This window comes from Toxorhynchites rutilus, chromosome 2 (genome assembly GCF_029784135.1).
Source record: "Toxorhynchites rutilus septentrionalis strain SRP chromosome 2, ASM2978413v1, whole genome shotgun sequence".
Lineage (NCBI taxonomy): Eukaryota > Metazoa > Arthropoda > Insecta > Diptera > Culicidae > Toxorhynchites > Toxorhynchites rutilus.
Window position 1 is genome coordinate 178,215,840 of NC_073745.1, and position 27,882 is coordinate 178,243,721.

The 27,882-nt window shown below is 39.3% G+C and overlaps 1 protein-coding gene across 2 annotated transcripts; it reads left to right on the plus strand.

Annotated features, from left to right (window-relative positions):
* The first annotated feature begins 571 nt into the window (after nt 1-571).
* LOC129765850 (calcium/calmodulin-dependent protein kinase type 1) lies at nt 572-27,882 on the plus strand. Of its 2 annotated transcripts, none has more exons than XM_055766287.1 (3): nt 572-835; nt 8,871-10,249; nt 27,465-27,882. In XM_055766287.1, exon 2 carries the CDS (start codon nt 9,031-9,033, stop codon nt 10,159-10,161), a length of 1,131 nt encoding a protein of 376 aa, XP_055622262.1. In that variant the 5' UTR covers nt 572-835; nt 8,871-9,030; the 3' UTR covers nt 10,162-10,249; nt 27,465-27,882. The 2 variants fall into 2 exon arrangements, with proteins under 2 accessions (XP_055622262.1, XP_055622263.1); XM_055766288.1 differs by having other exon boundaries at nt 8,871-10,229.

Here is a 27,882-nt window from a genome sequence, read left to right on the forward strand (position 1 = left end):
TACACAATTTAGAAAAGACGCATGAGGAATGGCAAGACGAAAAGTTTGGATTTGTTTATGTTATTACTTACGTTGGTATGATTACATTTGATTTCGTTGAATGTATTTGAAGCAGTATAATAAACAAACAGTTGTCGTTGAAAATAGTAACCTAGTAACCTTTATGCATATGCTTCCGCCAGCTGGCTCGGCTAATGTGATTCAGGGAATGCTTTGATCGTGGTACCGCCACTGGCGCATAATTTGCAGCTTTGTGTTTTTGTGCTGGTTCATAACGGCAATCAACCGTGCCGGCGAAACTGTAGTCAATGTTTAGTGTTGTTTGGATACCATCTATGTAAATAAGTTCAAACTTACGGGATACGTCCGAACGGCAATTCTGACATTACGTTTTACCTTCCACTTCAATTTCCTTGATCGACACTATACATTTGTCATCGCGGTTAGAAACATGTCACACTTTTCTGTGTTTTTACCCAGTTTATATATTCAGTTACATATAGGTCCGTTGTATGATTGGAAATCAAGACAAAGAGTGGTTGTATGGTTGCTTACGAAAGTGGCTTATTTCCGAGATATTATTCTAATTACAATAATCTGTTTTTTTTCGTGTCAAGAACGATATCAAATGTATGTTATTTCTACTAGTTGTTAATTCATCTAGGGACTTGTAGTGATAAGTTTTTCAGTTTCATGTGCCACTTCGAAAGCACTTCTGTCGTAAGAACGAATATGTCTCATGAAGGCGTATATTGACGTAAAAAGCATCAACACATTTCAGGTCGTATTTAATAGCTAAAGTATACGTCGCGAATTTAATGAAATACATGAAATGGTAAGTACCACCGATTGTGAAAGCGATTATTGATTTCCAATTGTCAACAGTTTAAGGCATTCCTAATCTTGAGGAAACAAAAATGATACGGATTTTGTTAACATTCAAGCTCATATGTCGTTTGCAGAATAGTTTACATATACAATAGAAACTGTTATATCCTTATATTCTTCTGCTTCGTATGGAGTAAGAAGAATGACGTCAGTAGAGGAAAATGTTAGATTAGTTCCTTTTATTCATAACATCACGTAAATATCGCGTAGATCTTTGAGCAAATGTTCAACATATGTCGAACTGCACACTAATTGCAAAATTATGTGATAAGTACTCAGACTTCATTAGTAGTTCATGGAGTTGTAGATCATGGTTACGAGATAAATTCAACATATTTAGTCTATCAAAGCACTACTAAGCCGATTTTTGGAAATTTCATCAAATTTCATGAATAGAACATTCAGTCATTTTCCCCAAATTTTCTGTTAGTTTTCGGGATACCACAATAAAATTTGCACCCCATTATTTAAATTTTCACATATTCGTACGAATCAAAACGTCACGCAACAAGTGACCCACCGATGCAAAAAGATAGAATTTAGTGCAACCAAGTCTGTAGAATAAAACGGCATTGGGGAGAACTTCCCAACTGAATGCTCCAACCTGTCGCGAATTCCCTTGTGATGAAGTTTTGCCACAGAAGAAAAGCAGATGGATCTGGCCCTAGGGCTAGAATGGGAGCTTGAGGTAAGACTCGGACTCGCACTCGGAAAAAAATTCGGAAAATTTAATTCCCATATATAATACAATTGCATCATGATAGCGTTGTTAGTTCATTTGATATTTGCGCTTATGAAATTGACCTTTATATGAAAGTGGAAATGGATTTTCAGGCGAAATAACGATATACTATATCTTCTATCCAAATGTGTTATGGCGGGTTTACATTAGGGAGATCTATAGCTATAGATGGATTTATTCACGTAAAAATAGGTGTAAATGGGTGAGAATAAATATGATACACTTATTCGAGGTATATTTAACTTGAATAAATTCAGCATATGTAAAGGCTTGTGAATTTCTCACTGGTGAGAAATCACTAAAGTTGGATGCAGTTCTACTTTAGGTGAATAAATTCACCGAAAATATGAATATATTCATTATAGAAGTTCACGCTAGTGTAAACGGTTGATGCGATTTCTATAAATCTCATCATATTTCTTCACATGAATATATCCCTAGTCTAAACCCACCCTTAGTTAGCGGAAAACTCGAGGAAGGAATTGTCCGATTTGAGCTGTCTTTATTTTATGATATTCTCTGTAACGAACATGTATCTCATGCAACGGAGAAACATGTTATTTGCAAGTGATTGAAGAATCTTGAATGCCAATAGTGCCCGAAAATAATTATATATTATAATGACGAAATTTGGTTGAAGTAGTAGGAAATTCATAGTAAAAGGGAATTGTAAAGGGTCAAAGGGTAATCAAGTTGATAAGGTTAAATGGATTTGCTATTGACTTGGTTGACGAAAAATTGTGTTCATTCACAAAATGTCTGTAAAAACAAAAACAAATCGACTTTTTTATCTTATATTTTCCAAAAAGACTATCTAATTGGCTTTAATTTGATATGTCGATCATCTGAACCGGTCCAGCAGATCAAAAGTTATGAATTTGGAAAAAAGAGAAAACAAATTCTTGGACCATCGGTTAACTTTGAAGAATCAAGAATCAACTCAAAAGCGAAAAAAACGCCATTCTGGTTTCGAGATATGTTATTAGAAAAATACTCAGCTTTCCAGAAAAAAATATAAAAATATATAGCACCCTTGGTCCGGAAACCATGAAAAATATAAAAAACAAATATAATCTATAATAACGAAAATAAAATTCGAATTTCTTGCATACGTTGTTTTTTTGTATAACAACTACGAGCTAATTGGCTTTAATTTGATATGTCGATCATCATCAGTGCAGTAGTTCAAAAGTCTTGTCAAACGGTTAGAGCCGTAGAATTGTGCCTATTGCACCCTAAAACCTCAATATGCCTAATTTGGTTTCATTTGCTTGATTAAATCCCGAGTAATGTAGAAATTTGTGTTTAATTAGTGTAGACCCACTCCCCCCCCCCCCCTTAGAGAGGGGGAGGGGTCTCAAACTGCCACGAAAACCTTCCCCGGCTCCAAAAACCCCTTCATATCAATTTTCATGTCGATCGGTTCAGTAATTTCCGAGTCCATAAGAATCAGACAGACAGACAGACATATATAGATTATATATATATATATATATATATATATATATATATATATATATATATATATATATATATAGATTATTTTTTTTCTGTTTTATAGTGACTTTCAAAACTTTTGGCTGGTTCGTCACTTTTACCTTCCATTTGGAAGAATGTCGGGAGTGTACTCTCGCGGTAAGACCAGCTTGGTCTGCTGACAGCGTTAACTTTGATACGTAAGCGTAATAATGTTTGCGTAAGAATGTTTGATACATAAAAAATATTCATTTTTGTTTTGACAAAAAATATTCCAATGATGGTATAATTTTAACACATTCCCTACCAGTTCCTTTGATAATTCTCTAGCCAGGCTACGATTTTATTTCAGTTTCATCATTGCCCTAGATTATTAGAGGAATGGATGTGATAACTACTAACTGCTACTTGCATAATTATTTTCTAGCTTTTAGTACATTACACCGTTTAACATAAAATGTTTTTATTTTACTTTTTTCATTTTCTAGTTTTCAGTACATTCTTTCTTGAATGGCGTTAACGTTCCCTGTGGAACTTTTGCCGTCTCATCGTATGCATTAACTAGCGTCATTTATAAATACATAGTTGAGATTCCTTAAGCCAAATAACACACCTTGAATGTATTCCGAGGGGCAAGCTCTAGAATACGCGTGACCCCAGTGCAAGTGGAAGGAAATTTCTCTGACGAAAAATCCCCCGACCAGAACGGGAATCGAACCCGAACACCCGGCATGATAATGTGAGACGCTAACCACTCGGCCACGGGTGCACTAGTTTTCAGTACATTATCTGCATGATTAGTATACTTCTCTACAATAAAACTATTCAACTTTTTTTATTTTTATTTCTTACCTAATTTTCTTCGGAATATTTTGATGATGTGCTGTATTCTATTAGTCAAATAATTTCAAATCAAATCATTACAAAAAAAAATACATACACCTTTTTGAATTTATGTTGTTCATAATGTAGTGTGTTCTCCAAGTCGAGCCATTCAGCAATTTTTTATCGGCGGCCAAATTGGATTTTTCAAGATAATGGAATACACAACCCTACAGACATACAAACATACATACAAACAGGCAGTAGCGTAGTGAGGGTAGACAGCGGCTCTGGCAAATTATGGAAATGGTGTCCTAAAAAATACCACTTTTTTCAAATTTATCACTATAATTACACTTAGGTGTCTACTCTATCAAATTTCTTTTGAAAATCCTATTCAATTTGAACAAGGAACGTGTTATTGCTTAAATAATTGTAAAACATCGCATAGCACGGAGGGGCGCCCAGGCATGCGTAAGGGTGGGTCTAGACTAGTGATATATTCATGCGAAGAAATATGATGAGATTTATAGAAATCGCATCAACCGTTTACACTAGCGTGAACTTCTATAATCAATATATTCATATTTTCGATGAATTTATTCACCTGAAGTAGAACTGCATCCAACTTTAGTGATTTTTCACCAGTGAGAAATTCACAAGAATTCAGCATTCATATGCTGAATTTATTTAAGTTATATATACCTCGAATAAGTGTATCATATTTATTCTCACTCGTTTACACCTATTTTCACGTGAATAAATCCATCTATAGCTATAGATCTCCCTTATGTAAACCCGCCATAACGGAAAAATCAAAAGATTATTGGTGTAATATGATGTTGGGTGTTCCAATTTTTCGAAAATCAAAGAGAGGTTATTGGTTTCATGTACGGAAAGAAGCAACTATGCATGATGGATGTCTTTTTACTCAATTGAAAGATGAAATATAATTCGAGGAAGAAAATTGCTTTTGAAAATTCTAGGATTTTGGCGCCCCAAAGGGCCAGCGCCTCCGGCAAATGCCGGGTTTGCCACCCGCACACTACGCCGCTGCAAACAGGTCAAGTTGAATGAAACCGTTTAGAAAAGTAATTGGCTATTTTTTTCCATGAATAGATGTGATCTACTGGTCAAGCCACTTCACTTATTACTCATTTTGATGGGGTTTGTTTTGAGAACATATGTATTCCGTCATTCTGGATTTGCATTTTTTATAAATAACTGTGTTACTAGTCAATCCCTTTCATTTGATATTTATATTGATGGGGTTTTGAGAAAATATTTATTTATTTTAGCTTGACGTCTTTACAACATGGCCTGATTCACAATTTTTTCTTGTATATCGTTCGTTGTTTAATGTTTTAGTGGTGCGGCTTGCAAGGCCTGCGACCAACCCCACTATCTCGCAGGAGGACCATCGTGATACTGTTGCTTAACGTCCCGAGTACCACCAGGACTGGCAAAGACGCTTACAGCGGCGTCAATTCGCTTAGAGGAGCTGTTTCCGGGTTTTTGTGGCTTTTCTTAAGGACTGGCAATGTTCAATGCTCATTCCACCACACCCTAGACAGTTCCCCTTTACCAATGCAAGTCAGAAAAATGATCTATGACGATAAAATTTCTGACCCGAACGGGAATCGAACTCGAAGCCCCCATCTTGGCAAGCGCCACGCTTACCACTAGGCCATGGGGACCACAAGTTTGAGAAAATATGTAATCCGCCATTTTGTGCTGGCGGCCATTTTTGATTTGCATTCCTCATGATTAACTGTGTTCTACTAGTCAAGCCCTTTCATTTGATACCCAAATTAATTGGGTTTTGGAAAAATATAGATATATATCGCCATTTTGTTGTTGTGGCGGCCATTTCAGATTTGTATTTCACATGTATAACTGTGTTCTACTAGATAAGATATTTTATTTGATACCCATATTGATGGGGTTTTGAGAAAATATGTAATCCGCCATTTTGTGGTGGCGGACATTTTGGATTTGCATTTTTCATAAATAACTGTGTTCTACTAGTCAAGCCCTTTCATTTGATACCCTTATTGATGGGGTATGGGAAAAACCCATATTAATGGGGTTTTGAGAAAATATGTCATCCACCATTTTGTAGCGGCAGCCATCTTGTATTTATAAAATCATGAAATACGCAGGTTTATAATGACTGCAAAGATAAAGGTGTGTTCCAAATTTCAGATCAATCGGGCAACAGGAAAGGAGTCAAATTTCTTAATATGGTACAACGCTACAGACTAACATGTTACAAACATACAAATTACAGGGCAACTAAATAAAACCGTTTAAAAATCAGCATGTCACAAACATAGGAATAAATATTGTGGTGGGGAATTTAGAATGGGAAACATATTTCCCCGCAATGCCGCAGGTCAGGGTCCGTCAGAACGAGCGTGCGATCCACGGTTCTATACAAATAAACTGCGGCTCTTAAAAGAACCATTTTTTGAATCGTGGTTCTTTTCTGAATCGTGGTTCTTTTCTGAATCGTGGTTCTTTTCTGAATCGTGGTTCTTTTAAGAGCCGTGGTTCATCTAAGAACCTCGGCTCATTTTTAAAGAATCGTGGATCGTACGATCTTTCTGACGAATCGGCTCGTGATCGCTCTCCAGGTGTACCGGTATTGGAGGCTGTGCTGAAAGAAGGTGTTACGTATGGCCATGTTCTTGGAGGCAGCGAAGTAAATTTTAGGCCGTTTTCGTTGGTTTGCGAATGGGCACTGAACCTACCAATTACCGGCCTGAACTCTTCATCTTGACTGACCTGAGCGCTGAAGCTGTACCCAGTTCGTGTTTGTTGCCGCAGGTCTGGTAAATGGTATAACCACTTTGAAACGATCGCACCATCGAACCTTTCCAGCACACCTTTTGGTACTCGCAAGAAAGTTGAGAGACTTTCAGTTCCATGTTTCGAGTTTCCAATCTCTAGTCCATGTTCTTTGAGTGGGTCAGGTCCGATTGTCCTGTTTCGATTTATTTTGTAAATTTTCCTGTGCTTCTCAATTTTACGGATGGCTTGCAGGGTCTGTAACAACCCTCTGTCTCGCCGGAGGATAGTAGTGCACAGTATTTTAAGAGTACCCGCTGGCACGAAGACAGACATCAGCCGCCCCTGTCCTTCCCTGTCAGCATACGATCAAGAACCCGCAAGGATTGGTTACCCGATCTTCACTATGGTTACTCGTACCCCAATCGGTACCGCGGGAGGTAGGGATAGGAGTTGCTGGACAGGATGCTAAGGACTATGAATGGGGTCTATTTTATGCCTATAGGTACGCGAAGTACCGATGGTACGCTTAGTCCAGTTGTGGAGAAAGGTTAAGATATGAGATGTTGGTTTGTCCGATTGGGTGTTTTCACGCAACTAGTAAATGCAAATCGATTTTTCTTCATGAAAATCACATGTAATCAAGACGAGTTTGAATTTGTTGAAAAGCCCTAAGTCTCTAGTTTCTAATAGTACCATAAGGTGTTCAAATTGTTCATTTTTTAGGTTTTTTTTTGGATTTTCTTCAAAGAGAAATTATGAATCATGATTTGTCCACCTATGATCCTGGTTTGTCCGATTTTAGAAATCGCAATTTTTAAATGAAAAAAACCGAATTTTCAAGTAGATGTTGCATTTCTCATTCTTTGAATGTACTGTCATCATATTGATCCATTCATAATTCAGGACCTTTCTTCAGAATATTGCCTTTTATTGGGCATTTTAAAGGTGAACAGGACTCAACACAGAGAAACTTTATTCCTGCTTCGCGCGAAGGACAACAAAACAAAACTAACAAACTGCAGCGCGCCAAGCGGTTGCCATAGTAATCATGTGGACAAACCATCATCAGTGAATCGTACAAAACATGATTAGAATTGAGGTCAACGAAATGCATTAATTACAAGGTTTAAATATATAAATGTAATAAATGTAAGTGTTATAATCCAGAAAAAGTCTTAAAACGTAGCAAATAATCTAGTGGTTGATTGAAAGTTAGCTCAAATGAGGGGCGCATTGACACCAATAGAAAATGTATTTTATAAAGCTTTAAAACACGTGAATTTGTAGAAATATCCTTTGGAAGTACTGTAAATCATGGAAAAGACAATTTTATTTATATGTTTTGGAACATTTCAATACCTGATTTGACCCTGGTTCACTGAAGTCTGGCCATTTGAACTTGTTGTGTTCAGGCGCGAAACATTCAAAGAGCTAAAATTTCAGTGTTTCTTAACTATAGAAACTCTCACTTCTTTACAAAATTAACGGCAATTTCACATGAATTACAATAATTTTTCGTAGGTCATATTTAGTTCTCAATCAGATCAAATATCCCATTCGGAGTGGTTTTGAGAAGTTGCACCATGTTGTAATGTGTATCTCGTTTTACACAGAGCTTAATACTGCTCGTTTAAGCTCTTCAAATCACTTAAAGGGGACGTGGGGGTAAAACGGACATGTTAAGAAGAACTTCAATTATATCCCCCAAAACTTTGATTCAGTTTATTACAATTCAATATACTGTTTTTCTACCTTATTGGCCAAATATTTTACAAATAAGTGTTTTTTTAATTAGAAACTCATTGTAATTCATGTGAAATCGACGTTCGTTTTGTGAAGGAGTGAAAGTTTTCCATCTGGTTCTATAGTAATGAAATACTGGAATTTAAGTTTTTGAATGTTTCGCGCCTGAATACAACAATAAAGTTCAAATGGCCAGTCTTTTAAATGAAGATAGTTTCTATATCTTATACTATATACATCAATTCAACCGACTTCTTACATATCTCTGGAAACTTAAAAAAAGAGTGGCTCTATAGTTGTGAAACGCAGTGTATATGCGCAAAAAAACATAGTATTATATATTGTTATTTTTTCTGAGGTCAGCTATACATTGTTAAACTAATTTGTTTCTCTGCTTTGCTTTCAGGTCTGGAATCCTTACTAGTAAACATTGGAAAGCATCTTGGATATCAACAATTTTACAGAAGTTTTAAATATAGCAATTCGTTCTATACTGTGCATTTAATAGCTAACATTTTTTGAACTGAGCAAGTTCTGTGTTGCGGTGTGCATTGGTCTGTTGAAGTATGCCATTATTCGGAAAAAAAGATTCGGGGAAGAAAGTTCGTAAGGATAACAAGGAGTTTGAGAAACAACCTTGCATCGAAGATAAATACGTCATCAAGGAATTACTTGGCACTGGAGCGTTCTCGGAAGTTCGTCTGTGCGAACACCGTGAAACGGGTCATGAATATGCGGTTAAAATAATCGACAAGAAAGCTTTGAAAGGAAAAGAAGATTCGTTGGAAAATGAAATACGTGTGCTCAAACGATTTAGCGCGAGAAGAACCGAGGCGGATCAGGATAAAACATGGTTTACGCATCCAAATATAGTTCAACTGTTTGAAACATATGAAGATAAATCGAAGGTTTACTTGATTATGGAATTGGTCACCGGTGGAGAGTTATTTGATCGTATTGTGGAGAAAGGCTCTTATACCGAGAAAGACGCGTCTTGTTTGATTCGACAAGTTCTCGAAGCAGTCGATTACATGCACGAACAAGGTGTGGTACACAGAGATTTGAAACCTGAAAATCTTTTATACTATAGTCCGGCAGAGGAAAGTAAAATAATGATAAGTGATTTCGGCCTGTCAAAAATGGAAGATTCAGGATTTATGGCTACAGCCTGTGGGACGCCAGGATATGTGGCACCTGAGGTATTAGCTCAGAAACCTTATGGGAAAGCAGTTGATGTTTGGAGCATAGGCGTTATATCTTATATTTTGTTATGCGGATATCCTCCTTTTTATGACGAAAATGATGCCAATCTTTTTGCACAAATTTTGAAAGGTGAATTTGAGTTCGATGCTCCTTACTGGGATGAGATAAGTGAATCAGCAAAGGATTTTATCAAGAATCTCATGTGCGTGAATGTGGAGAAAAGATTCACATGTAAACAAGCTCTGGCACATCCTTGGATTTCTGGCAATGCAGCAAGCAGTAAGAATATTCATGGAACTGTATCGGAGCAGCTTAAAAAGAATTTCGCCAAGTCGCGTTGGAAGCAAGCATATCACGCAGCTACAGTTATACGTCAAATGCAACGAATGGCTTTGAGTAGTAGTGGAGGAGCATATGGACGTAGTTCGTCCCAACTGAATAACCCAGCAGTCGATATTATGGTTGAACAAGATGCAGCTTCAGGAAGCAAGTAACTCTTTGGAACCAGTGTTTGGGAATTGCACAAGAGCGTGTAACTTCATAGTTATATTATGACGTAAAGGTGTTCAAATACAACTTTTGGTTAAGTAATATTCGAAATCTCAATGTTGTTATGGAAAACATTATTTACTTTGTTATAACTACTTATTTCTTACTATTGCTCTCTTCATGTTTCAAATATTCCAATATATGTATATTTTTATAAATAGAATTTTTACGTTCCGTTACACATATGGTTTTAATTTTAAATAATAGAGTCGGGTTCGAGATCTTTTAGAGTTGTTTTATTTTAATATTCTATCTACTTTTTTATTGTATCTAATTTACTGGTTTCTGTCATCACTTATACTATACCGCTACCTTTGAAATTAATGGACAATTTTGTAACATTTGAATAAAAAAATACTTATTTAATACACGCATTTCATTATCTCAGGAAAAGTCTGAAATTTCAGTAAAAACATTTACACTTTGTGGCATATTTGCTTCTTTTTTAGTATTATTTATGTTTTTCATCTTAAACGTCTGTTGAACAAGTTAAGTTGGTTGTTGCGTATTTGTAGGTTACGTTGTGATGCTGCTGATATTAACACCTTGGCGTCCGGCGACACCACAGTGGTTACGCACGCAAACTAGCGCCTGACTGCCGGCGACACCACAGTGGTTACGTGCGCATAGTATCTCAGTGGCCGGCGATAGCACTTGAGCATCATTGGCATTCTGTTGGGGTTCGGTTTAAGTTACAATAACATACACAGACTATCAATTTTAATGTTTTTATAAGTAGGGAAGGTGGGGAAAAACGGACATATTAAGAACTTTTATTATATCTTTCGAAACTCGTGTTTTACCAAACATAAATGCAGTTTCTTGCATTTCAATATACTGTTTTTCGAAATAATCGGTCGAAGGTTTTTCAATGCTTTTAATAAAATTAAAACAGACCGAAAAGTAGAACATTTATTCGATGATTATCCGCATTGCCATATAGTGGACATGCTTGTAATATTTACGTATGTATATCTTCGAAATTTCATGAAATTAGGGGAATAGGGTTGAGAACTTATGAAAACTAACGATAAGATAAGATTTCTATTTCTAGATCTAGATCTAGATCTATTTCTATTCAATTTCTAATTTCCCGATAATGTCAAGAACGGGCGGCGACGAGCCAAGTAATCCGAGTTAGCGCTGCCGGCGCCGAGCGCATATTTTTTTACGAATCGTGCGGACGTCAAAGTGTTAAAAAAACTCCTTATCCTTTGCTTTGGTTTGCGGTAAAATTAAAGGATTTCCTTCTAACTGCAATATTCTATGAATAAACACTAAATTTTAGCTGATTATTCTTCCGCGATTCCTAAAGCGATTTCATTAAATTTTTTAAATCGATCGACAATAAGGTTGAGCTGTTTTTATTTTGATATGTTCGTCTCTCTGCCCTTAGATAAAAGTTACGGAGATGGTGGTTGATCTATAGGAGAACGGAGCAGTTCGAAAAACATGCGTAAGCGACGATCGAACATTATTGACGATGGAAAAAGGTGTCCACATTTCTGGCCATTCCGAATAGGAGTTCATTAGATTACTGGTGTTCGTCGATTAGTATGAAAAGGCAAGACAATAACTCGTGGAATCTCATGGCTAGCTGAGAAGATTTGTCAGTTACACTGAATTCTTTCTTTACGCGACAAAAGCGTGCACGCAAAAAAGTCGCGTAATTTGGAGCAAATCGTGTAAATGTAGTAATTTCCAGAGAATCGCGTAAAAAAAGATAGCCCAATCCCTGGTGCTTGCACCACACTCGCACACGCTCTCGCAGAATTTCTTTTCTTCTCTTTCTCCTTCCAATGAAGCAAATCGCTTTATTTAAAGAAAAACACGTAAGAAAAATCGCGTAATTTCGAGAGAATCGCGTAAAAAACATCACGAAAAAAAAATCCAGTGTACTTGAAGAGCTGCCGCCCTAATCAGTGCTTTTCGAGCACTCGAAGGCGATGAGGTTCATCGAATGCCCCTTCTCGCTCCTGGAACGGCTTTTACGCCTTATATGGAACGATGGGTATTGATGAAAGGCTGGTCAAAATTGAAAATATTTGGAAGTATTTCCGGGGAGAAATCGAATCTTGTACCGGAGATTCTGGTGGACCGCTCGTTTGCGGCTGGGTTCAATATGGAATCGTTGGCTATGAGAAGGGGTGCTCTGAAAAGCCTGGTTTGTTTACCAACGTTAAGAAAAGCTTTGAGTGGATTGGTGCGGAAACTTATGGATTTTGCACATCGTTGGTTTTCATATCATTTGGTGAAAAGTGTTTGTGACGTTTGCATTTTTTCGGATGGTGATAAAAACCAAGACATTGAGTTTGATAAATTTCCCATGGAAAGTAACTATATGATATGAGCTTGCAAAAAAAATCTACGCCCTTGAGAGCGGCCTTCCAGCAGTTAACCGGAACATTCACCATGGCGGGCGAAAACATGCGTGTAGGCATGTTTCTGAGTTCTTTCTTCGTTTTATTTATCAATTTCTTCTCAGTTTTCGCGACAAAATTGTTGGAGTGGAACCTACGCTTCAGGTTTGCCCAGAAATTCTCGATGGGACGCAGATGGGGGACGTTGGACAGTTTCGCTGACTTGGGTACCACATCGATATTCAACCGTTCCATCTCCTCTAACGATCGCTTCGAGTAGTGGGCCGACGCCAGATCCGGTTAGAACACCGTGTCTTTGCCCTTATGGTATCCCCTTCTCGCTGATTGCCAGCCACAGCAGTACATTGTTGGGGAACTTGGTATGTGAAATAAACTTCACGTCGGAGCTCACTTCCTTCACTTCCTAAAATACGAATTGCCCTGCCAGTCATTGCCATTCATGGAGAGATAGGTCTCGTCGTTCATCACTACCGTCACGTAGCGATTCGCCGGGAAAACCGACTGGACCATATTATTCAGACGCTGCCGTGGCATATTACTTGCAGCTCCGAGACCAGTGGACGGGTTTACCGCTTCCTGAGATGTATGTCCATATTCACCAGGTACTTTTTCACTGTTTGCCCGGTTGCACCGACCTTTAGCATCCTTTGGAGCTTCTTGTCGCTCAGGGTCGTCGGCCGTCCGGGACCGGGCTTTTTTTCGATGCTCTGATTGTTGTCTATTAGTGCCAAGATGTTGTAGATGCCGGAACGGGTGTATCCGGCGTCCACAAAGTGCCGCACGATGTCCGTTTTCGACGCGGCGGGGTACCGTTCTTTGAACGCGCATATTTCTGAACGGGGTAGCTTCACTGTTTTCGCCATCACGGTTAGAGTTCGACTGAGCTGTCAATTTTTTTCTGCTGACTCGGGTTACTATGATTGATGCTGCATGGTAAGTTTCGCCAGTGTGTGTTAAGGTAAACCCATGGAAAATCGGAAATTTTTGTCCATTTTTTGAATGCAAACGTTATACGATTGAATCGCACGTTGTTGATTTTATACATTGTCAAAGATAGATAATGGTGGTGGTGAAACAAATATAAATCTCCACTGAAGCTGATGCAAAGAAAAAGAGATGCATACTGAGTTCGATACGTGCATTGGCAATGAGAACACAAATCTTCTGTATTGATCTTGGGAGAACCAGAATGAATCACGAAACGTTTTACTTCGTTTTACAAATCCACGTAAACTCATTGGTCCTTTTCAGATCCACCAAAACTTTCTATTAAAGAGTTATTCTAAAAATTTCGATGCTTTCTGAAATAATATCATAGGTAATAAAAAACGAGATTAATTTTCTGAATATTTTTTTGCCGGAAGAGAGCTGGAGCGGCAATTCCTCAAATTCATGGAAAAACATCCAAATCACATTTTGAAAACTTTAGATGTCCATACTAGTCCAGGAAATGTCTGAGAACTGTGCTGCATACACTCGATCATTTTGCAGGTTATGTTCAATAAATGTTGAAAAGAGGAACTTCCCGCGTCCTGTGAGCAGGTTACAATATTTTTCTGCTTTTCAGTGAGACCGTGAGTGCTTTGTTCTCGGTAAGCTGTAAATCTTCAAATTACGTTGCAGAGATGACTGAGACATTTCGATGAGTGCTGTTTAACTATCTTAAGCACATGTGGGATTCTGAAAGCTCGAGTCTAGGTTTTGGTTGAATTTACCATGAACCAGTCTTCGTATAACGTTTATCTTTTTTTGTGCAAAGATCGATCTTCTGTTCACTTCGAGCATTTTTAACTTCTTGAATATGTCCCGCGGCAGCACATTTTTCAAAAACAATCGACACTTAACATTTCTAAATGACCCTTCTGTTTTGATCGATTCTCTTCACCGACATTCTCTACCGTTAATAACTCAGCCATAAACGCATTTTCTGCTGTCATCAACAACCTGGAGCGTAGAGGGAAACCTCAAAATGAAAGGGGTATAAATAATCGATTTTTTTACATCTACCCTCTCTTTTGGTCATAACATAGCTGCAAACACATCTCCAGCTGTATTTGACATTGTGGAAATCGATCAAGTCACTTACATCCCTTTCCTTCTGAACCCCTCATATGGAAAAACTGGCGCAAAATCTGTTTACAAGCTGTGGTTATCGAAAGAGAGAGTCAATGAAGAGAATCGATCAAAAAGGTCCTTGCTGTTGAGTTACAGGACTATTGAAAAGTTAAGCGTGAGTTAACTCTTTTCGCCTCCATGACATCTCAACACATCACAATCGAATGAATTTTCAATACGTAATCACACGTCATGTTGACATTTGGATACAATTGAGGGGCTCAGAACGAAAGGGGTGTAAGTGACTTGATCGATTTTCTCTACATCAACTTTTTCTTTCGTGAATAACTCATCTGCAATAACGTTTAAATTTGAGTTTGCTATAGAAGCCGATAATTGGGATTATGATCCATTGTCCACATTCTCAAAATAGCTCGGAATGTGTTTGCAGTAAAGTTAAAAAAAAAAAAAAATCGAAACGCCTGAACGCCCAAGGAAAACGAACGCGAAGAATGACTCTGCCATAAAGCGAGCCTCCAAGAAAGATCCCTTCAAAGTTTCGAAAACGATCCGGGACGAACTGAACTTGTCCGTGAGTTCTCGGACAGTTCAACGGAGACTGATGGGGCAGGGAATAGGCGATGAAAGTCCCCGGAAGGTCCCGATGCTGACGCTGAAGCATCTGAAGGAGCGATGCTGATAGTCCCTTCCGTAGGGCCTCTTCCTGTCGTGGCCTCTTCGATCTTCTGCGTCCTCGACTGTAGATAATAAAGAAAAGGCCCACTGGTCGGACCTGACCAGCTGACGATAATCACCGTGGCGTCCCCATTTGAATCAGTGCCACGCAAGCAAGCTCTATCTATATTCCGACGGATTTCCATTTCGTTCGAAACCGTTATTTCGTTCGAGTTATAATTTCGCATTTTCTATTTCGAACGTTTTGCCCACTTAATCGAAGAGAAACAGATCGAACGAAATGCAATAACAACTCGAACGGAATACAGATTGGAATTTTATCAAGTCGTTCGGAATATTACGAATCGATCGAGATACAGAATAGGGGCGTCTGAGTACACAACTGCGAGGTCGTCAGTGCAGTGTTCGTAATAGAACTTTTCTGGAAAACACATGACTTCAGAGTTAATATTGAATGAGGAATTGTGTTGATTTATGCATAAATATTGACGTGGGACTACGTCTAACCGGAGTATATGGGGGGTAAAATGAAAGATTACGAATGCTTATAACTCGAACATTTCTTACTGGATCGGAAAGATGTTTGCATCAATTGATAGGGAATATTTCTACGCTTCTATCGCAATTTTATTTGTTTTTCATCAGATAAACAATTGAATAACTGTAAAATGTTAAGCGTTATCTAAACGCCCTAACTGCCTCGTTTTGATTGGCCCGATTTACGGATTCCCCAGCACAGCCATCAAAACCAAGCAGCCTTGGGAAAATCGGCATTGCAAATAGATGAAAGTATAGGGACTTTTGTTCTCACCGAAATGTGTTCCCTAACACAGACTTCAAATCCATGGAGCGTAGGGAAATTGGCATTGCAAATAGATGTAAGTCGGCGGTATTTTTGTTTCGGCTGAAATGTGTTACCCCAACAAAGACTTCAGAACCATGGTATTTGAGGAAATTGTCATTGAAAATTAATGCAGGTTGGGGGTATTTTTGTTCCGACTGAAATGTGTTCACCTAATACTAAGGTGTCTGGGAAAATCGGCATTGCAAATACATGCAAGTCGCGGGCATTTTTGTTCCGATTGTAATGTGTTTGCCAAACACAGACTCCAAACCAAAATGTCTGGGTCTGAGGAGGCTGAATTAGATGACGTTTGAGTATTCTTCCGTTCACATATTTTGCCTTAGGCATTATACCAAACGTAAAATGACTGTCATTAAATTTACTTGTAACGAAAAACATAATCTATCACAATGCATGAATCGACCTTACATGGCATTATATCTTTTTACTACTATATTGAATTCAATTGAATTCGGAAATTGTTTCATTCAATTGAAAATTTAATCAATACAAACAAATGATTGCTAAGCTAAGGTAGTCCCACGTCAACCTTGCGGCTATATCATAGATATAACCCACTCATTTTTTTTACATTTCTATTCAAACATCAAAGGCATTTTATTTTACTTCTCAGCATGCAGGTTACAAAAAAACTTGAGAGCCCAGATATATTCTATTTTCCAGGGCCGTCATGAAATCACCGACAGGGCAAAGGAGTTGAGAATATAGGAGGCGAGTGAATGTTATACGCTTACTTCGATTATCACGTAATGCCGATTACGTGATAATCGAAGTAAGCGATCCACCTTTGTTGGATCGTTTCGAAAACCTATCCGATCTACTTGCGAGTTATTCATTCGTTCGATAACTCGCAAGTAGATCGGATAGGTTTTCGAAACGATCCAACAAAGGTGTTTTTTTCCACATCGAATCAAACTGTGTTTTTTTCATCGGTTGCGCTTGCGAGTAGAGCGAAGCTCAAAGTGGTGCGCGACCGAGACGCAGAGGATACAATTCAGACAGATTTATCACACACGCCACACAGCAGCGGCAAGTATAAGTTTATTTTTCTTTTGTCCTCCTATCATTCCTTCTACCATCTGTGCTCGATTTACACCATTGTTCATCTGTGTGTTTACCAAATCGGCAAACGTTGGCATTAGGGGTGTCTATTTTTTCTTGGTTACATTACCGTTGAAATTTTATTGGAACTTTTTTTCATTTTAGAATTTTATATAAATAAACTAAATTAATAAAAATATTATCCGCAGCATAACCTTATAATATTTTTTTTTTTACTTTTTCATTTTGATAATTATTATATTCTGTTCATATCGAACAGTTGGCCGATTTTTCTAATATGGCTGAGGGCGGAAAGGACCCCCCGTTGACGCAATTGAATATTTCTGATACCGAACCTCCTCCTGAAGAGCAGGAGGATGAAGCAGAAATTGAGGTAGAAAATTCTGTTTACGAAGTTGATAGTTCCGAAGATGAGGAAATCGACGAGAAACAGGATTTTCGTCCTAAAGAATACCCTGAAGGCTCCAAAGGCCCATTCATTGTGTACTTTAGACGAAAATCCAAACCTCTCAATGTCATTTGTATCTCGAAGGAACTAACTCAACATTTTTCTGACGTTACCGAAATTACACGGATGGGGCCAGACAAACTACGAGTTGTCGTCTCAAGCAGGACCCAAGCGAACAAAATAACGCGCTGCGACCTCTTTGCGATTGAGTATCGTGTATACGTACCCTGTTGCAACGTCGAAAAAGACGGCGTAATAACCGAAAAGGGTTTGACCCGAAAAGAGATAATCGACGGTGTCGGTCGCTTCAAGAACTCCACACTAAAAACTGTGAAGATTCTTGCATGCGATCGACTGAAATCTGTGTCACATAAAAATGACAGAAGAATTCTCAATCGGACAAACTCTTTTCGTGTGACTTTTGAGGGTTCCGCCCTTCCAAATTACGTTGCAATAGGGGCACTTCGCTATGTTCGATTGTTTGTACCCCGGGTAATGAAATGCAACAAATGTATGCAACTCGGTCACACGGCCGCCTATTGTTGCAATAAAAAACGTTGCGCAGATTGTGGAGAGAGCCATGATGAGAATCCTTGCGCGAAAGAGCACAAGTGTCTTCATTGCGGCGGGACTCCTCATGATCTTATTCAATGTCCGGTGTACAAACAACGAGGGGAAAAACTCAAGCGTTCCTTAAAGGAACGTTCCAAGCGGACTTTTGCAGAAATGCTTAAGAGTTCTTTGCCAACGACACAGGACAATCCCTACTCCATTCTGCAGAACGACGAGCCTGTTGCTGACGCTCCCAATGCCGGATGTTCCGGTACATCACAGGGTGCCATCAGGAAAAGAAAAATTACTTCTTTTCCATCACTCCCCAGAAAGAATACCGAAACTTCCCAAGTTGGAATGAAGCCTCGAACTGAACGTGCTGAGAATAGGCCGAAGCAAGTACCTCCCGGTTTACGTGGTCATGCTACCAACCAGGGGTCCTCAGCACTTCCCGGAACAACAACGAACACGTCTGTTCCATTTTCGCGGTCGAAGCAACAGCCACTACCTGGCCTGCTTGCGCTTTCAGACCTTGTGGATAACATTTTAAATGCTTTAAATATAAATGATCCTCTTAAAAGCATATTATTATGTTTGCTTCCGGTTGTGAGAACATTTTTGAAAGAAAAATGTGGCTTTCTAGCAGCGTTCATTTCCCTCGATGCCTAATTCAGCGCAAGAGGTCAAGGATTTGACCACTGTCATACAGTGGAATTGCAGAAGCATCATCCCTAAACTAGACCAATTTAAATTTTTAGTTCACAGTTCTAACTGTGATGTATTTTCTCTCTGTGAAACATGACTTTGTTCAGCCGACGAGCTGAATTTTCACGATTTCAACATTATTCGCCTAGATCGTAACGACTCGTTTGGTGGCGTACTATTGGGGATCAAAAAACGTCACTCCTTCTATAGAATCACTATCCCATCGATTACAGGCATTGAAGTTGTCGCTTGCCAGATACAAATCAATGGCAAAGAACTCTGCATTGCTTCGATATATATTCCTCCCAGGACTACGGTAGGCCGCCATCAGTTCTATGATATTATCGAGGCATTGCCGGAGCCGCGGTTAATCTTAGGTGACTTCAACTCCCATGGAACAGCATGGGGGTCACTCTACGATGACAACCGTGCCACGTTGATTTATGATCTGTGCGACAACTTCAACATGACAGTTTTAAATACTGGGGAAGCAACTAGGATAGCCAACCCTCCTGCACGGGCAAGCATGCTAGACATATCTCTCTGCTCTTCTTCATTATCCCTGGATTGCACATGGAAGGTAATCCAAGATCCCCACGGTAGTGATCACCTACCAATAATTTTATCGATCGCCAATGAATCAAAATCTAGTGAGTCAGTCGATATTGCGTATGACCTCACGAAGAATATTGACTGGAGAAAATTTGCAGAATTAATATCTGAAGCAATCATTTCGATGCATGAACTTCCTCCCCTTGAAGAGTATAATTTTATATCAAGTTTGATTTACGATAGCGCACTTCAAGCTCAAAAGAAACGTGTACCGGCTACCACTTTCCGACGTCGTCCTCCATCACTTTGGTGGGACAAGGAATGTTCAAAGGTCTACCTTGAAAAATCATCCGCTTTCAAAAAATTCAGGAAAACTGGATTAGTGGAATGGTTTCGAAAGTACCAAGCTCTAGAAGCCAAACTAAAAGGTCTGATTAAAGCAAAAAAGCGTGGATATTGGCGGAAATTCGTCAATGGTTTGTCAAGGGAGACCGCTATGAGTACTCTTTGGAATACGGCTAGGAGAATGCGTGGCTGGAACCATACCAATGAAAGTGAGGAATACTCTGACCGTTGGATTTTCAAATTTGCAAGGAAGGTTTGTCCCGATTCTGTTCCTGCACAAAGCGTCGTACGCGATATTCCGCTCCAATGCGATTATGAGAATTTTTCGATGGTAGAATTCTCAATTGCCCTCCTCTCATGTAACAATTCAGCTCCGGGGTAGGACAAGATTAAATTCAACTTATTGAAGAATCTTCCCGACTTGGCAAAACAGCGTTTGCTGAACTTGTTCAACAAGTTTCTGGAGCTGAATATTGTCCCGCATGACTGGAGACAAGTGAGAGTGATAGCCATACGAAAACCCAACAAGCCGCCTTGCGATCACAACTCGTATAGGCCGATTGCAATGTTATCCTGTATTCGCAAATTGTTAGAGAAAATGATTCTACTTCGTTTAGACAAGTGGGTCGAAACGAACAATTTGCTGTCAAATACGCAGTTTGGCTTCCGCCGAGGTAAAGGGACGAATGATTGTCTCGCGCTGCTATCTTTTGAAATCCAAATCGCATTTGCTCGCAAAGAACAAATGGCTTCCGTTTTTCTTGATATCAAAGGGGCATTTGATTCAGTTTCCATGGAAATTCTCTCAGAGAAGCTTCATAATCGTGGACTTTCACCAATTCTGAATAATTTCCTGTACAATTTACTGTCAGAAAAGCACATGAATTTCTCTCATGGCAACTCAAAATCTTCTCGTTACAGTTTTATGGGCCTACCGCAAGGCTCCTGCCTAAGCCCCCTCTTGTGCAGTTTTTACGTCAATGATATGGATGATTGTCTAACTAGAGACTGCACGCTGAGACAACTTGCAGATGATGGAGTTATTTCCATCACGGGTACTAATCCCGTCGCTCTGCAAAAGTCGTTGCAAGATACCATGAACAATCTGTTCACGTGGGCCCTCAAGCTGGGTATCGAATTCTCTACGGAGAAAACTGAAATGGTCGTTTTTTCTAGGAAGCACGAACCCGCCCAATTCCAGCTTCACCTATCCGGCAAAACGATCCAACACTCTATGTTTTTCAAATACCTGGGTGTATATTTTGATTCTAAGTGTACCTGGGGGAGACACATTGCGTATTTGAAACAGAAATGCCAGCAAAGAATCAATTTTCTCCAAACAATTACCGGAACATGGTGGGGTGCCCATCCAGGAGACCTCATTCAGTTATACAAAACAACGATATTGTCAGTGTTAGAATATGGCAGTTTTTGCTTCCGATCAGCTGCCAGGATTGAGAATATGAAGAATATGAGAATATGAAGCTGGAGAGGATACAATATCGTTGCTTGCGTATAGCCATGGGTTGTTTGCATTCGACACATACGATGAGTCTCGAAGTGTTGGCAGGAGTACCCCCGCTTACTCTTCGGTTCACAGAATTATCCTACAGATTTCTCATCCGTTGCAAGATCATGAATCCATTGGTGATTGATAACTTCGAAAATCTACTCCAACTGACTCCTCAGTCAAGTTTTATGTCTTTATACCATGAGTACCTTACCCACGACGTGCACCCTTCACCAGGCATCTCCAACCAAGTTTGCTTCCCATACTATTGCAATTCCTCTGTCATTTTTGATCTGTCCATGCGACAAAAAATCCATGGAATACCAGATCAACTACGCTCCAATGTTATTCCGTCGATATTTTCGGAAAAATATGGGAAAGTTGGATCTGATAAAATGTTCTTTACTGACGGTTCATACATAAACGGGTCCACTGGCTTCGGCATCTTCAATGAAAATTCCAGTGCCTCTTTCAAACTCAAAGATCCTTGTTCCGTGTATGTCGCAGAAATGGGTGCGATATACTATGCTCTAGGGATCATTGAAACACTGCCCATCGACCATTATTTTATTTTTTCAGACAATCTCAGCTCAATAGAGGCAATCCGCTCAATGAAAGTTGAGCGGATTTATTCCTATTTCCTAATAAGAATAAGACATCTATTGAGTGTTTTGGTCGAAAAATTATTCAAGATTACCTTAGCATGGGTTCCCTCTCATTGCTCGATTCCGGGGAATGAGAAAGCGGACTCGCTAGCTAAGGTGGGCGCTTCAGATGGCATACTTTTTGAAAGGCAAATTGCCTATAATGAATATTTTCACATTCCTCGTCAGGACACACTCGTTAGTTGGCAGCGCATGTGGAGTGAAGATGAGTTCGGTCGTTGGTTACACACGATTATCAGTAAGGTCTCGACGAGTGCATGGTTCAAAGGATTGAATATAGGTCGTGATTTCATTCGCGTGATATCTCGGCTTATGTCCAATCACTACAACCTAAACGCGCATCTCTATCGCATTGGGCTCGCAGCAAACAATCTTTGTGATTGTGGCGATGGCTACCACGACATCGAGCATGTTGTCTGGTCGTGTATCCGGTTCCATGCTGCTCGCTCTCAGCTCTCTAGAACACTGAGAGCAAAAGGCAGACAATCGGATATCCCTGTCCGGGATATCTTAGGTAGCCGGGATCCTGATCTTCTGCTTCATCTATACCTGTTCCTCAGAAACGCCGATGTCAACGTTTAATGATGTTTCCTTCGTTGTGTCACCGTTTCATATCCCTCCTATCCGATCGATAAACTTTTACTTAGTCGCGGCAATACATACACACACTCTTTACAGATGCACGGGCCAAAGGTTGTGCAGTCCACTGATCATCCAACAAGAGCCAAAGGTTGTACCGCTCATGACAACTCTACACGAACTGATGATTGCGCCGGCTAGTGACCATTCTATCCTGGATTCCTCGAGTCGAGAAAGACGCACCACGCTAGATATGGGGTACAGACTAGGGAGCGTTGCTGATTAATGGTCAGCTGCATCCCAATAGGAAGTAGCCCGTGTCGGGCACACGTATAGAGCATCGAAGACTGCAACATACCAATTATGAGAACACTTGTAATACTAACTTCGAGCCAACCGCGAGTAATCGGTTACATATTACTAACATAGTTGTAAGACAAAAATTGTCAAAATATTGGACTCCCGGCCCCGTCAGGCTAACGCCACATGTGCCTTAATAAAAAATATATTTTGGTAATGCCGATTTTTATTCTTCGGCGAGTTATGGTTAGTCGAAAAATGGTCCGTCCAGAAGATGGTCGGGCCCTCGTGCTGCTTCAATAGTGGTAGTAAGCGCTTCTGTAGGCACTCCTTAAGGTAAACCTGCCCGTTTACCGTGCCGGTCATCACGAAGGGGGCGCTCCGCTTTCTGCAAGAGCAGATCGCTTGCCACACCATGTACTTTTTGGCAAACTTGGATAGTTTCTGCATGCGAATTTCCTCCGGAGCGCTAAATTTGTCCTCTGCGGAGAAGAACAACAGGCCCGGCAGCTGACGAAAGTCCGCTTTGACGTAGGTTTCGTCGTCCATTACCAGGCAATGCGGCTTCGTCAGCATTTCGGTGTACAGCTTCCGGGCTCGCGTCTTCCCCACCATGTTTTGCCTTTCGTCGCGGTTAGGAGCCTTCTGAACCTTGTATGTACGCAGGCCCTCCCGCTGCTTGGTCCGCTGGACGAATGAACTTGACAAATTCAGCTTATTGGCGACATCCCGGACCGAACTTCTCGGATCACGTCTAAACTGCTTAACTACGCGCTTGTGATCTTTTTCACTGACGGAGCATCCATTTTTGCCGTTCTTCGCCTTCCGGTCGATGGTTAGGTTCTCGAAGTATCGTTTTAGTACTCTGCTGACCGTGGATTGGACGATTCCCAGCATCTTACCGATGTCCTGATGTGACAACTCCGGATTCTCGAAATGAGTGCACAGGATTAATTCACGACGCTCTTTTTCGTTCGACGACATTTTTCCAAATTTACGAAAAATTGACAGTGAAGCATGGCCAACGTGATCTATACACTCTTATCTGATTATAAGCGAAAGCTGAAGATATAATTCCTAAAAATTAAATTTCTACAGCGTTTTTTCCGTGATGCAATTTGATGTGACACACCCTTTAGACATGTTAACATCTGCATATTCTTAGACAGTCAAGCAGCACTTGAAGCTCTAAATGCTTTTGAATGCTCTTCAAAAATTGTCTGTGAATGCATTTCCTTTTTTACGGCAATCAAGTCAGATAAATTCAGTACACCTGTCCTGGATTCCTGGCCATTGCGGTATAGAGGGCAACGAGTGAGCAGATGAACTTGCCAGGAACGGCTCAAATTCACCGTTCACTGGTTCAGAACCATTCTGTTGACCTTCCGACTGTGTGTTGAAAAATGAGCTAAAAAGCCAATTGGTTGGTTGCAAAACTTAAACAGGCAAAAAAAATATTACGCCGAGTATTAAAATTACAAAACAACTGCTGAGCCTCAATAAGAAAGACTTCAGCACATTCACTGGTTTTGTAATACGATACTGCCCTAGTAAATACCATCTTAAAAACATATATTTAGCACAAGATGATATTTTTCACTTTTGTAATGCCGCAAGCGAAACCTCGGAACATTTGCTCTGTAACTGCGGAGCTCTAACAAGACGCAGACTTCAACACCTTGGTAGAGCTATTCCGGAGCCCAAGGTAATTTGATCTGCGTCGCCGTTCAGGATTATGAATTTTATCAAACATATTGTTCCTGATTGCACCAATCTCGCTATAGCTTTCAGTCTACTCTTCATCAATAAGCAGTAGATAAGCTTGAAGTTCAGTACAAAAAAGGGGTGTACCACAATAGTTCAAAATAATGGACGCAGTGGTTCACATCCAGCAGGAAAAAAAACAAAACTGCTTCGACTAAATTTACGACAATTAATTTGACAATCTTGAAAAGGATCCAATGTTTATGAAATTTGTCAGGTGAAGAACGAAAAGAAACTATCGATTTTCGCGATTTTTGGAGTACAAAGAATTGATCCAAAAAATCGGAAATCGAAGAAGAAAATATCGATCTTCTATTTATCGATCCAAGATCGCCCAATCTTAGTCTGAGAAGTATCAGCCGTCGACCAAAACGTTATTGATTTGTGTTTCCGTTTGTTGTGGTTATGTCCAAGTGTTCTTGGACATGTTCTTGGAGGGAGCGAAGTCGATATTTTCGTTGGTTCGCGAATGGGCGCTGAACTTACCAATCACCTGTCTGAATTCCTCCTCCATACCGATCTAAGCGTTTAAATCACTGATAACGATTTTAATTTCTTGTGTTTGGCAGCTATCGCTGAATGTTCTGGAAGCTAAAACAGTACCTGGCTTCCCGGATAGTATTTCAAACATGGGCCTGGCCCTTTCATTTCAGTGTCTGGACGAGGTAGATATATGTTCAAATGAGAATAGCTGAGCCAAAGACTACACGAACACAAATTCCTAATTTGACTTGACTTATTGCCTTTATGTTGTAACGTCAAAAAGGTTAAACCCGTAAATATACAAGCATGAATATCTTGTTGCGGTAAAAATAGCGTTTTACGTTCCATAGTTCAATGTAACAGGTATACATTGGAAGGCATTATGATAATTGTAAGACCATTGTTTCAGTCATTCTTCTTACTCACTTCCTTACTGTCAAATACCATTTCCGCTTGAAATCCTTCAGTTAAATTGGAGTTCCATCTTTTTTCTTCAGTGATTGCTTCACAATCGAGCAGTATTCCTCAATTGGCCTTAGTTCCGGAGTACTGGCCGGAGTTATACCCTTGAGAAACACTGTAACGCCATTTTTGCTATACCATTGTTTAGCGTAATTTGAGTAGTGGCAACATGCCCGTGTATGGTCAGAGTTAGTTTTCAGTAAATATAGGCTGCGCTGCACTCGAGTTTAATTTTCATCACCGCTCGTTTATAACAAATACGCATTCTTTCTTGGTACGAACTGCACTAAACTCAGAAACAAGTGAGCACAAAATGAACACAGCGCAGAATTCAGATACTAAACAACACTTCTCACTTGTGTAATTCCCTCCTCATTTTATACACACATATCAAATTCTAGCGCCCCTTTTGTCTTCGCTCGTTCTAAGCCGAGCATGAGAACGTCAGCGCGCCTCTATACCAACCGTATACGCTTGTGTGATGAAAGAAAACTCAACAGCGAAGGCAGACAAACCAGATTCGAGCGCGGTTTAAAACTGAGTACACCCATACCACGCTTTACGGCCTAGATGTGTTCCACGAAATTCGGCCGCAAAGCGAAAAGCCATATAAGGAATCAATTATTCTAATACAAATTCATACAAATTCAATCAGATCGGTTCCAAATTTGTTAAATATGTAACATGGTTTATCATTCAAAATGCATTTATCTTTTTATTTTTATTTCATTTTAATCAAAAATTAAATGAATTTAATTTTTTTTTTCCAAAATATATATTTTTATTAAGGCTCATATGGCGTCAACCTGACGGGGCCGGGAGTTCAATATTTCGACAATTGCAAACATTGTCGAAATATTGAACTCCCGGCCCCGTCAGGTTGACGCCATATGAGCCTTAATAAAAATATATATTTTGGAAAAAAAAAAAATTAAATTCATTTAAATCAAAAATACATACATAACATAAACAAAAAACATACAATACGTACAACATACATACATAAAAACCAACAATAATCTATAAACAAAAATGCAAATATTTTTTCACTTTTGAACGAAAGTGATTTTTGAACCAATCCTCGAATTTTTTTTTGCCATTATAACGACACATTTTAGCCGTATATCGAAAATGTGCCTGAATTGAAGAGGGCCGTTATAGCGAAATACCGTGTAAAGAGCGGCCGTATAGCGAGATATGGGTGTATATAAACCCGTGCAAGAATACGGTGCAGTAAGGATGTTCGAACCATAAAGCGAACGGTGTTGACAAGAAAACATTTCAACTTTGTTTCAGTGCGCGTTGATGCGCCCGAGCGCATGTGTATACAACGAGTGAGAGTTCAAGTGAGTGCAAAAAAAGGTTGCACATCAGCACCGCGTTGCGTTCCGAAGACTGGTCATAGTAGGCAATCCACCCCACGCTGCTCTAGAAAAGGCAGTAGTCTTTTCCGTAGATAATGATCTTTTTCACTTGGGGAAAAATCAACCATAAAAGTATGCGTTACATCATTCTTTCTACGTGGTCCGGGGTTCAACTGAATCGATAATATGTGCTCCATGCCCCTTTTCGAATATGCGTTTAGATTTTTGGCCTGGCTATGAGTTGCTACCAATGATAATGTCCTCCCGTTTTCGTCGGATAGGGTGTAGAACATAATCAGCGCAACACATCTTCATTGGAATGCTATTTTATAAAACAAATTATCGTATAATTAGTGGTGGAAGTTATTTTATTTATAATTTTCATTATTCAGAATTCATACGAAATTTTGTTGATGCTCAGTTGACTGATTTAAGATGTTCTCCTTTTCTCCGATTTTAGGTTACTGAGACAACTGCAGATGAAATCGAGGATAATGCCCGTTTCCCATGTATATAAGTTAGTATTTTATCATAGCTTGTATAAAAACTAAAAAAAAGCACTGTGTAACAAAAATTCATGCTTTTATGAGTTACATTCATGCCATGGATGTATAATTGATGTTTGTCCATTTATCTTTATATGGTAGCTAGTTCTTGTAGAAAAATGGGTTACGTATGTGATATTGTTCATTTATTGCATTGTTACTTGCTATAGGTACTATCGAATATGCTATGAAAATGAATAGCAAGAGTTCTCAGTTTTAACGAATAGCATTAAAATTGTTAATGAGAGAAAAATCAAATTGGGAAAAAAATTCGAGTATTAAAAAAATATATATATTCAGGAAAAATAAAGTGTTATATGTATTCGATGTAAA

Bases quoted from the DNA above. Each gene is read 5' to 3' on its own strand.
- LOC129765850 (XM_055766287.1), top strand. From the start codon at position 9,031: ATGCCATTATTCGGAAAAAAAGATTCGGGGAAGAAAGTTCGTAAGGAT.